General features: G+C 41.0%; 2 protein-coding genes across 2 annotated transcripts in view; both read right to left on the bottom strand.

Annotated features, from left to right (window-relative positions):
* Positions 1 to 6,289, bottom strand: part of kcnt2b (potassium sodium-activated channel subfamily T member 2b) — a 33,317-nt gene extending 27,028 nt beyond the window's left edge. Inside the window, exon 1 of the mRNA XM_030790162.1 lies at positions 6,201 to 6,289. Within this exon, the coding sequence (XP_030646022.1) occupies positions 6,201 to 6,289 (89 nt within the window). The remainder of the gene's footprint in view (positions 1 to 6,200) is intronic.
* A 1,843-nt stretch (positions 6,290 to 8,132) lies between these two features.
* Positions 8,133 to 11,013, bottom strand: qtrt1 (queuine tRNA-ribosyltransferase 1). The gene is made up of 9 exons (XM_030790936.1): positions 10,777 to 11,013; positions 10,392 to 10,460; positions 10,064 to 10,202; positions 9,732 to 9,926; positions 9,309 to 9,447; positions 9,097 to 9,172; positions 8,832 to 8,941; positions 8,416 to 8,500; positions 8,133 to 8,285 (listed from the first exon to the last, which is right to left on the bottom strand). The coding sequence occupies exons 1-9, from the start codon at positions 11,011 to 11,013 to the stop codon at positions 8,133 to 8,135; spliced, it is 1,203 nt and encodes a 400-aa protein (XP_030646796.1).
* Positions 11,014 to 11,493: the final 480 nt, after the last annotated feature.

Here is an 11,493-nt window from a genome sequence, read left to right as displayed (position 1 = left end):
ACACGACATAAATTACCTTCAGCAATGCCACTGCTTTCTTTTTTTTTTTTCTTTTCTCTCTCTCTTCCTCTTCATCCTTCACTCATACAATTTATTTCCGTATGCCTGCCTTTCTTCTCCTGTCCCTCGGTTTCTTTTCTGCAAATGTCATCACTGCATTTAAGATGTTCGGTCTCCCGTTTTTAATAGAATTAAGTGCCCGTGGTCTAAAAGTGCTGGGTTAATTTGGAATGGGGGAAGCCTTTTAAAAATGCCAGTCTAATTTGAAGAAACATGTCCATGGTCAAGCCCTCCCTTTAATTTCCATTAATCTTTTTTAAAGTGCTGTGCTTCATGCAGATGCTCTGAAACTTCTGCCCCTTCCAATAGCCCCTCCCACACGAGGAGCAGCCAATGAGATGGCGGGGGGTAAACTATGCACAACGCGCACATTTCTGAAGTCGCCGCCACTGTCTTCTTTCCAGCCTCTCTTCATACTGTGAATTTCATGCTGACATGTATGTGACATTTTATCAAACGAATATAAATGTCAGCGTATTGTACGGTACGTCATAAACGGTCACGGAAAGGACATTCGCAGAAAAAAAAATGGATAAAATATGACAAACATATGGTTCTTTTAACCCAGGCTCTGGACTCTGGTTGTTTGAGTCAGATGAAATTCATATGGCATATCTGGCTAATGTGGTTTGAGGGGAGATCCAGTCGCCCGATGTGCCTGTGTTTGAAATGCCCCGAGGGGCAGTGAGGCAGAACCGGCCTGCTGGCGTCAAGGACCTGTTTGCTACCTGGCACACACACACACACACACACAGAAACTGACTTCTAAGCTCCACAACATTCTCTATCATAAATCTTTCTTTTTTTGGCTTTACTCTAACATGTTTGTGAATAAAACTTTACAGAAAAGCACAGGCAACACAGAGCTCATTAAACCCATGAAATTCAAAACCGAGGGAAATGAAGAAAGAAATGAATGGAGATTGATCTGTATGCCAGCTTTAATATCGGTAGAGCATGGCCTTCTGAAGGTACATCAGTGAACCAGTCACCCATAATGCAACCTGCTCCAGGCTCTTCAGAAGAGAGCCACTGCTCTGCATAATACCTGCAGGCGCACCGCGGCATTGTGGGAGCATGAGGGATTAAACCCATTCGGCGAGAAGTTTTATTGAGCGTGCCGGCCTTTCAGAAATTGGTATTGAGAAAAGGATCCCTAACAAATGGGGTCTTGTAACAAATACGATCTCTCGAAATGTGAAACTAAGCCAGTTCTGTTCTAGACTACTCTCTCTCAACACTGCCATAGTATTTACTTTTAAATTCAAAGATGTACATATGCAAATTAACCTCTGTAAGAGAAACAAGATGAAAAAGAATTACATTGTTACATTTACATTTGTCATGTAGTGTAGTGTGATGGAAAAGAAATGTTTTTACCAGTGGTATTGCCAATGGGTCAGATATGCCTTCAATATGTTCCTGTAGCAGACTCTGTTAACCAGGCTGTAAATTCATGTGTGTGTTTAACACTGGGAATCCTTATGTGGACCACTCCCTGCTGGGCACAATCACAGGGCACCTACTGTTCCCCCCCCCCCCCCCCCCCCAATTTAGGTTCAGAAGATCCACTTTGTAGACTCTGCTTTACACCCCCAGTTGCTTTAGTGATATTAATTTTTTTTTTTTAAATTAAGAGAATTGACTGCTCCACCACAATAAAGCTACAGCTGTTGCTCTCTACCTCCAAACCATGCTGGAGGGCCAAAGGTTTATTGCAGCGAGTTCACAAATGAATACATATGCAATTGATTAATGAAAATGGCCCTGAGATCAATTTTAATCTAAAGGTTTATCACTAGGTGAGTGCACTGCGTCAGCCAACAATGTTCTGATGAATCAGGAGTCTAACTGAAAATTTCACACACGAAACCATTTCTGTCAAACACAAAATGAATGAATATAACAACTTGCTTTACTTATTGTAAAGTCCTTCAAAAACACATATTTTCACAGCCCTTTAAAGCTAGAAATAATATTTCTTTACCCAAGGGATACATCATCCTGAAACGTCATCATAGATGTTGGAAAACCATAACGATGGTCTACTTACAAAAGGAGGAACCATCTCCCAGCAGCAGGCTTATATCTGAGTGTGGATGAGTTCAAATGTTGAGCCTGTTGCATATTCTCAAAATTTCACAGTGAAACGAACCATGAAAAAGCCACGCAAAACAAAGACATAATGAAGGGTGTCACTCAGGCAGAGCGGAAAGGTCAAGGTCAAGAGATCAACATTTCAACATTTTCTATCATCTACTGAAAGGGGGAACCACCAAAAGAAAGACAGTGAGGGAGAGAGAGAGAGAGAGAGAGAGAGAGAGAGAGAGAGAGGGAGGAGGAGGTAGATGATGGAGAGGAGAGAAAATTGCTCAGGGAGGAGAGTGAAGGAGGGGAAGATTAAGTGTGTGGGGTGACAGAGTAGCAACAGTCAATAAAAGATTTTGTGTGTGAGGCTAAAGTCTTTCATTTGTATGATAATCCTGAGCTGTACTCAAACGCCCCACTGAGGGTAGCACACTAGCACCCAGAGACAGACAACCACATTCAAAATTCAAACAGTTAAAACAAACAGCGCTACTGAGAGAGAGGTATATGTCTGCACGCAGGAGCAATGTGACAGGTCTAATCAACTTTGCAACAGGTTGCATGGGTGAGCATGACAGTGTATATGTGAAGGTGTGTGTGTGTGTGTGTATGTGTGTGTGTCTATGCATGGGGGAAGAAGGAGAGGGTGTGGGGGCAAGATTTTAGCTCATGTGTAGCCTTACATTCCTCTAAGGAAACCAATGGTGATGTTATCAGATTGTGATTAAGGTTTTTTCTGACGGCCCATAACCCTTCAGCAAATCACGGATAAAGACTAGTATTAAACCCCTATACTTCAGTCTCTGTTTCTCGGGGAGCTTTATTTAGAGTCTGGTTCAAAGGAAAAGGCCAGACTGTTTCTTTCACGGGGTGAAAAGCTTATCGGTAACCTACAGAAGATTTTCAAATGCAGTGTTTAGTCATCTGGCATTTTTAGTCGGTTCTCAAGCATTCTGACTCATAAGTTATTGTTAGTCTGACCGCTCTTCGTGGAAGTGAGGTTCTATAACAACTTTCTCTCTGTTTCATGGGCTGAACAAGGGCTGGCTCATGTATGGAAGGTGTCAAGATACTTCCAGCATCTAAAACATCAGACAGCTCTCAGTCTAATCGCCACTGACCATCAATGCGTGTGTCATATATAACATCCTTACTGTGATGGGGTTGAAGCTAAAAATCCAAAAACATCTGACAAAACTTGGTCACAATGCATTTTATGAGAAGCTGGAAGTAGAGAAGCAGTAGAAGATAGAAGTGGATGTGTGTTGGATACTCTTAGCATTGTATAATGGGGACAGATCTTGGCCTGTGATTGTTGCTTATGGGGTTTGGTAATCCCTGAAGACTGAGGAGATCAGACCCTGGTTCCTCCATATGCGCCTCCGGAGCTTCTCCTGCTCCAGAGCACAGCAGGGCCAGTGGAGCTTGTGGCAGCCAGCATATGGCTGGAGGCAGAGAAGTTATCCTCGGGATGTTGACATGAGAACTATTTCAAAACGGAGTTTAAAGGAGAACGTCTACTGTTTTCATTGATGGATTTATGGGCAATTTGTGTTTGGATGATAAGAGTACCACATAAAGACCGACAAACCCAAACTGTGTTGAGGAGTTTTGGAGCTTAGTGGATGGAAGCTCTTGAACTAGCAGGAGGGGGAGGCGAACACAGTATAGGAATAATGAGAAGAGGTACTTCAGCAATCTGCTGAAGACACAAGAGGGTAACGCAGGGGGGGATATGTGCAAAGTGCAAATGGGGGGGAAAGCAAGAGGAGTTGAAAAGAGTGTCACAGAAGAGGGAGATGGAGGACCAAGCGCTGGATTTGAGCACAGTGTGTGTGTGTGTGTGTGTGTGTGTGTGTGTATGTGTGTGTGTGTGTGCATACGTGTGCGTACATACGCGTTTGTTTGTGTGGGTGTGTAACAGTTTAAGCATGGGTCAGATTAATGGTGCAGTGAAGTCTGGGACATGTAGGACAAGCTCTTTGACATTCAGCCACCGAATTAACCTGTCTGTCACTGTTAATCTGCCCACTCCCTGGTCTCGCACTTCATTTTAGACCAGTTCATACTATCTATCCACACCAATGGGACCAACAACCCCGCCTCTGACAGGATGCATATAGACCTCTCCCTCTCTCTCTCTCCCTTCCTAAATCATTCTCAAAACTTTCAAAACGTCGAATCAAACCTAACAAGGTGTGTTTATATGACCTATATAGTTTACACCCCAGCCATGTAAATGCAGATGGAGAGTGTATTTGTGTGTGTGTGTGTGTGTATGAGTGTGTGTGCATGCATGTGTGCGTGTGTGTGCGCGTGTGTGCGCATGTGTCAATTTGCGTTTGACGCAATGGTGACAGAGTCAGCTGGTAGTCACACAGTGCCTGCATAAACAGAACCCCTGAGTTTATCTGTGAGTGCTGCATGTCTACTGAAGCCTTTCCAGTGATGAGGTATTGTCACACATTTTCACAAACATTCCACTGGGAATAGATGCTGTGTTCTCAAAGAGCTGTTCCAGCACATCTGGAACCAGGCTAGCACAAGCCTCAGAGGGGTCTACACCAAAACAAGAGGCACATCCAACCCAGTTTTATGGCTATTGTCCTCCATTTGATGTCTGTTCTGTGCCTGAGGTGCATGGTGGAACACACACACACACACACACACACACACAAAAGCTTTGTTAACCCTAGGTGTTGAAGAATTCTGTCAGTAGAAAGTCAATATTTTTCTATCTCCTCTCAAAACTCAATACTTTGGAGATACGTTGAGATGTTTAGCAGTTCAAGTATCATCACCCAAAGGAAAAGAACTCACAGTTCAATCACTACCATACAGCTGAGCTATGACTGTATAAACATTTTAAATACACCCCCAAGATGTTAGGCTCTAAGCATTATTTAACATGTTTAAAGACGTTGCTAAATGATGGTTTTGTGAGGTTTGAGGTAACCATTTCATTTGTTATATGTCCTTTGGGATAGCAGAGAAAGAAACAACCCTGCTGGCTAGATTTCCTACAGGCTCTGGAAAGCAAATAATATTATCACAGCCCAGTAGGTGATAGAAGTCAGATATGGTTTCAGTAATGTAATCTGGAAATGTCAGAAATCGGACCTTTTCAGACACACCGTTATCACATCTGTGGTGTTGAGTCACGCCATTTAGACCGACGTGTCCCTCACTTTCAACTCTTAAAAAAATGAGCTTCCTCCAATTATCTAGCATTAAACACCCACTCAGGAAGACCACAGGCGAGGAAAGAATTAATTCTTATCTTTCCCAAAGTATTTAAGTGTTTTAGTTGTGATTTCTCTCCTAGCAACAAGGGTGTCCAAGTGTAAATGTAGAGGGTTGTTTTCCATTTGTGTCCTTAATGGAATATTCACTTCAAGAGCCACACTGAGTGTGTGAATGGTGGAGTATATGGTGACAGTTTCACTTTAACATCAAAATATGAGAGTCTGAAAATGTGGAAAGCTATTTATTAAGATCAGGAAATGAAAAAGAAAATAGAATAATAATTATTCGTGTAGTAATTGCACTATGAAAACAAAATGCTACTCATAATTTATCTAAAACATCATTGCTCTGTTCTCTGAATTAAATATTGATGGACTCCAGCAGTTATCAATCCTTAGCATAAACATTAAATAAAAAATTAAACAGTCGACCGTTGTTACAGTTGATTGTTATATGACACGCATGAACGCAAGCTCGCGCGCCCGCAGGCTTGCGCACGCACGGACAGACAAACACACACACACACAAAGTTCCGTCTTTACCTCATGAACCTGTTGCTGAATCAAATTTGCAGATTTGTTATAACGCTTCAAACTAAGTGCGTCATTGCCAGGGCACATGGGCATGTAAATATCTTGAGCACGCTTCTCATTCGTGCTGTATGTTGCGGAAGGGTCTCTTAATTAGCCTTATTTCTGGTATCATGTTGCGTAAGTGCAGAAATCGAATTTGATGGCACATGCCAAAGATGCTAAAAAAACAAAAAAAATGTAATAATTAAAAGCAAGTTTGATTCGGCTTCATACCTGTCATCTGTTTGCCAGTCCCCAAGCAACAGGTCTCGGAACCGGTACCGGGGTGGCAGTGGCAGCACCTCCTTCTCCAGCTCTACCATGGTCCCCTCCTTAGCAGCAAGTCCACGAATGAACACGGATCAATGCAATTGGAATACAGATGAAGATACCTGTATCCTCGCTAAAGCCTCCGCTGTTGTTATTTCAGCTCTGTGGACATATTTGTGTTGAGAAACGAAGCGTTCTTCTCACCGCTGCATACTTTTTTAATTTCACCAACAGGTTGAGGGAGCTCCTCAGCGACATGCGCGACGACACTTTGCTGTGACAGACGACTGGGCAACTGGTTGCCTCCCCGAACATTAACTGTTTTCTTTTCCAGCAGGGAAACAATTTGCCAAACAACCAGCAGCATCCCTGAGTTAAATGATGCATTAAAATAAATAGTATATTAATAATTCAAACATGTACCCTCACACGTCCAGGAAACTAGGAGATTAAATTATGCTAATAGTGACTGAATATACATTGCAATACACATTTTCACATATGTTCTCGATTTGGGGGAATTTGATTTTGTACGTTAATCATATAAAACGCTTAGGCTAATGTACCCCTCTTGACACAAACATCACGAGGTGTCCAGAATTTTCATTTTTTCAGTTCATTTTCGTTTTTTATGTTAAATCAGTTGCATGGATGGATTACCAGAATTCGTTCTTCTCCACACGAACAACAAGCAGCCTAATATTTCGTAGTATGGAGCTAGATAAAACCTTAACATAAAACTGCATTGCACATGATGGTACAGTCCTCAGCGTGCTTCGCGAAGATGCAGTAATTAGGGCAGGTTAACTTCGGTGTAATGAATCTGAAATCACACTGCTTCAGTGTTTAAATTAATTTACGATTAAACACCGAAAAGTAAACAAGGATTGCTTCCTATTTTTATCTCCGGAGGATTTGTGTCAATGGTTTGTTCTTTTATTTTAATGAAAAGTGATGTGTACACATTTCTTGGATCAAACAGGTTGGCAAGAATTCTCATAATCCATCGAAACGTTAATCCAGGTGGAACATTTTTACCATTAAAAATCAAATAAGTAGCTTTTATTTCCCCACGTTGAAATTCATGCAGATTGAGCTGTTTTGACTGAAAGTGCCTGTAATTAGAATCTGGCATATCATGCAGTCAAATCCAGTCAATTATACACGAAGATTAGGAAAATCTTGCCCCCTAGTGGCCCATTTTCTTGAGACAGACAAAAACCTCATTTCTTCACTTTCCTAAGGTTCTTTTTTTTGCAATCATTGATCTGAAATGCCATAAAATTGTCCGTTATCCATCTGGAAATCAGCCAGAAGACCACTCATTACACGGCCTCAGACTAGCCAAATGCCCTCCCCCAGCTCTCCTTATAGGCTATTTAAGATAATGGATGGGTGTAAAAAGGCACTTTGATAGGTTCAACTTGGCTTTAGTGACCATGGTAACAAAATTCAACTTTTCTGAAGAGGGAAGGTAATAAAAATGAAAATATGAGTTCCTTAACTTTTTTAGACACAAATGATTGTTATTACCGTACAGCACCATTCACAGAGGGCAAATTCAAAATTTAAGTGAATAAAAAAAAGAACATCGTGAGAGAGCATCAACGAGGTTTTGAACTTTAAAATTGTGTTTTGTGGAAAAAAAAAAGAAAAATATACAAGTTTGATCTGATTTATAACATTCAGATAGCACAAATCAGCTTTCTTTCATCGCAATAAGATGGCTGGTGAAACAGGTAATAAATATAGGGTAAAACAGCGAAAGTCCAATAAACAGTGTATAAAAATCCATATTAAAAAAAAAAGTTGAAAAGTTTTCTGTCCAGTCTCATATGTAACAAACAGGAAGTCAGTTTCTCAACCACCTCCCACACAGACGCTCCCCGTGCAGCCTTAGTCCAGGGTGATGTTTACTGATGCCAGTGCCTCCACTGCCCAAGCAGGATACTGCTCACGCAGAGGGAACATTCTCCTCATGAACTGCCTCACAAACTCAGGGAAACGCTGTTCTATAATGCTCTGTCGTACCGAACGCATTAGTGTCAGCTGCAAAATGTATAAAGATGATGGAAATGAGTAAAAACTGGATATAGATACACTTTCACAAACTACTATGGATGCCAAACTGAAAGATATAAAGCTACAGTTGGTTTTGATGTATTTTAAGAAAACATACCTGGTAAGCAATGTTATGGATGGTGATGTGATGCATGGCTGCAGTGTCTGTCTTAAACAGAGCGTGCAGATAAGTCCGACTGTGTCTGCATTTACAGAAAAGAACAAAACAACAAATATGATGACATAAACATCTGCTGTAGTTTCAATGTAATTTAGAGCAATCTGAAGAGTCAAAGGACTTTTTTTTTTTTTTTTTTTAGATCTATGAGAGTACAACTCTGATACTACAACTAAAACAACAAATTTTAAATAACTGTAAACACTCTACTTACTAGGACAACTGAGAGCTTCCTTTAAGACAATGTGATTTCAACTGCAGGAAAAGCCTCACTCTCATTCAGTTATTCAGTAGTCTATTGTAACAGACCCGACACCACTCCAAAACCACTCCAGTACTACAACACATTCTTATACCTCCTACAGGTGGCACACTGGCAGTCTGGATCAATAGGCTGGAAATCTTTGGCAAACTGCTTTTGTTTGATCTGCAGGGATCCCCACGGAACCAAGGCTGAACCGAATCGCTGTAACAAAGAGTAAAAACCTGTCTCTCGGCCAATGTTACGCAACAACAATGCACTAAGTACACTCGTTTGAAAAAGAATGAAGTGAGTCATTTAGATAGATGAGGCAGAACAGACTCAAGTGGTAATGTATAAATGAAGGCTAAAAGTCTTACAGCTGTTCGAGTGGGGAAAACACAGTCAAACATGTCACATCCCAAGGCAACACACACTACCAGGTCCACTGCATACCTAAAAATACACAAACAACATGCAGTCAGCATTTAGACAACAACTGTGTGCACAGAAATATACACATATACCCAGGTGAAATCAAACTGGATACGTTACTGTCAGAAAAAGCATCATTAGGACTGATAAATCATACCCAACACCCATGAGATAACGGGGTTTCTCTCTGGGCAGGTGATCTGTGCTTAAAGTCACCATCTTCCAGAAATCATCCTTTTCCTCTCCACCGCTGAGCCCACCAATGGCAAAGCCTGGAACATCTCTCTTTGTCATTTCTGCAAAACGCACCAACGCACATATGTCTGCACTGAGCCACAATACAAAGCCAGAATAACAGTAAAATACAAAAAAAAAAAAAAAAACAAAAACAAAAAAAAACCACGTCCAAGAAGGAGAGGATAATTAGTACAACATTCACACAGCTGTTATGAGAAGGGTTTCTATTCTGCACTGACAATAATACTGAAACAAACAAAAACAGTTAATTGGATGTTCAGCTTCACTGAATGCTGGTGTGACAAGATAAGGAACAATTAAATGGTATCCAATAAGCTCCTACCATCCAGACAGGCCTTACGCAGCTCCGCATTAAGCCCACCCTGGATTATGGCAAAAAGGTTCTGCCTGTCTGGATTCTTATTGGCTGCGATACAGCGGTCCAACCAGCGGATAGAACGCTTCATGGCCTCCTCCACCCGTGGTCCAGTGACTGTGCTGCTAACCACATCATCCAACTGCATCATAATGTCTGAACCTGGACATGTGGACAGGACGTCGTCGTCATCATCATCATCATCATCAAAACGAGATAAAGATATGGTGGAATATTTCTTAACTGTGGCAGATGTGAGAAGGCAACTTAGTTTGAACTGGATTACATTTCTTGTTTACCTAGGCTGTTCTGAATGGCAATGGATTGCTCAGGTGTGAGTAAGATTTCTTTGCCGTCATACGGGGAACGAAACCTCACGCCTTCCTCCGAGACTTCCGAAAGTTCGACTAAGGAAACCATCTGGAATCCACCGCTGTCCTGCTCAAAAAGGTTCATGTCATGTCAGTGGTGTGGAAGTTCCAAAGCTAAAATTTTCTTCCTCTCATTTAAATATACATGTAGCTAAAAGGGCCCAATAACCACATCTCACAGAGACAGTGGTTTGTTATAACAAGCATGATTGAAATTCCTTTTGCATAGACAATCAAATTGCAATAACAAACTTACCGTTAAAAGATTTCTTTTCCAGTTCATGAAGCCATGAAGGCCATTTACTTTCTCAATCAGCTCAGGTCCCTGTGAGACATTAAAAATATATCAAAGCCGTATCCAGAAATCAAATCTCCGCATTATAAAAAAGGTCACTCCCAACTCTGCAGGCTTCACAAGCTATTTCATTTTAAATTCTTACCAGAATGAATTAATTCAGTGTTTCTCAAAGTATCCTGAAGAAAACTGAGCTTTTCCGCATGTTTGCACTTTCCACAAACTTTAATACACATGCGACGTGAAAAAGTTGTTAATGATAAGTCTGAGAAGATATGAGTATCATAAGTTATTAGTATCCTGTCTTCAAAAACGGAAAATATGTATGTCACCTCATAATACGTACCGGTCTCATACCCAAATGATAGGTGTTGCCGAGACATATCTGACAGCCTAAATCTTCAAGCTGATCTACAGTTATTCCCTTCATCGTGCCCTGTGTCCCCACCGGCATAAAAACCGGAGTGTTAACGGTACAGTGAGGGAGTCTGAGATCACACGCTCGCGCTTTGCTAACGGGACATTCAGCTACGATCCGAAGAGCAAGAGGTGCAACAGAGCACACGGCCTTTTTCGTACTCATGTCTGTATTCAAACCGTGTGCTGCCTCCACTTTGGAAGCAGCCATTTTGAACTGAATACCGATGAGCCACGTGAGTGCTATACAGGAAATAAACCACTCATCCCCTCTTTTGAAAATGCTAATTCAGAATCAGCTCTTCTAACAGCTAAACTGAATATCACTGTTACTTGAAAGTCAAAACTGTTGAGTTACATTAGTCACTTGTACTGTAAAGACCGTCGATCTCCTTTTTTCAATGATTTTTAAAAACAGAATTAAACACAGTAAACCATAAAAGATGTATATCAATTACTGATCAACAAGGAATGATTATAACGGTTAACAGCGAACAATCATGCATATTGTGTTAAAAACGATGTTCTAAGCCGATATTGAGCAAAGACTGTTTATTTGTCCTTTTTTATTTTATTTTAATTTATACATTTGTTTTGATTTCATTTTTACAATAACTGCTTTGAGTAATTTATTGGGGTGTCACGT

This window comes from Chanos chanos, chromosome 13, assembly GCF_902362185.1.
Source record: "Chanos chanos chromosome 13, fChaCha1.1, whole genome shotgun sequence".
NCBI lineage: Eukaryota > Metazoa > Chordata > Actinopteri > Gonorynchiformes > Chanidae > Chanos > Chanos chanos.
The sequence above is the reverse complement of the archived record's forward strand: the minus strand, read 5'-3'. Positions and strand labels throughout refer to the sequence as shown.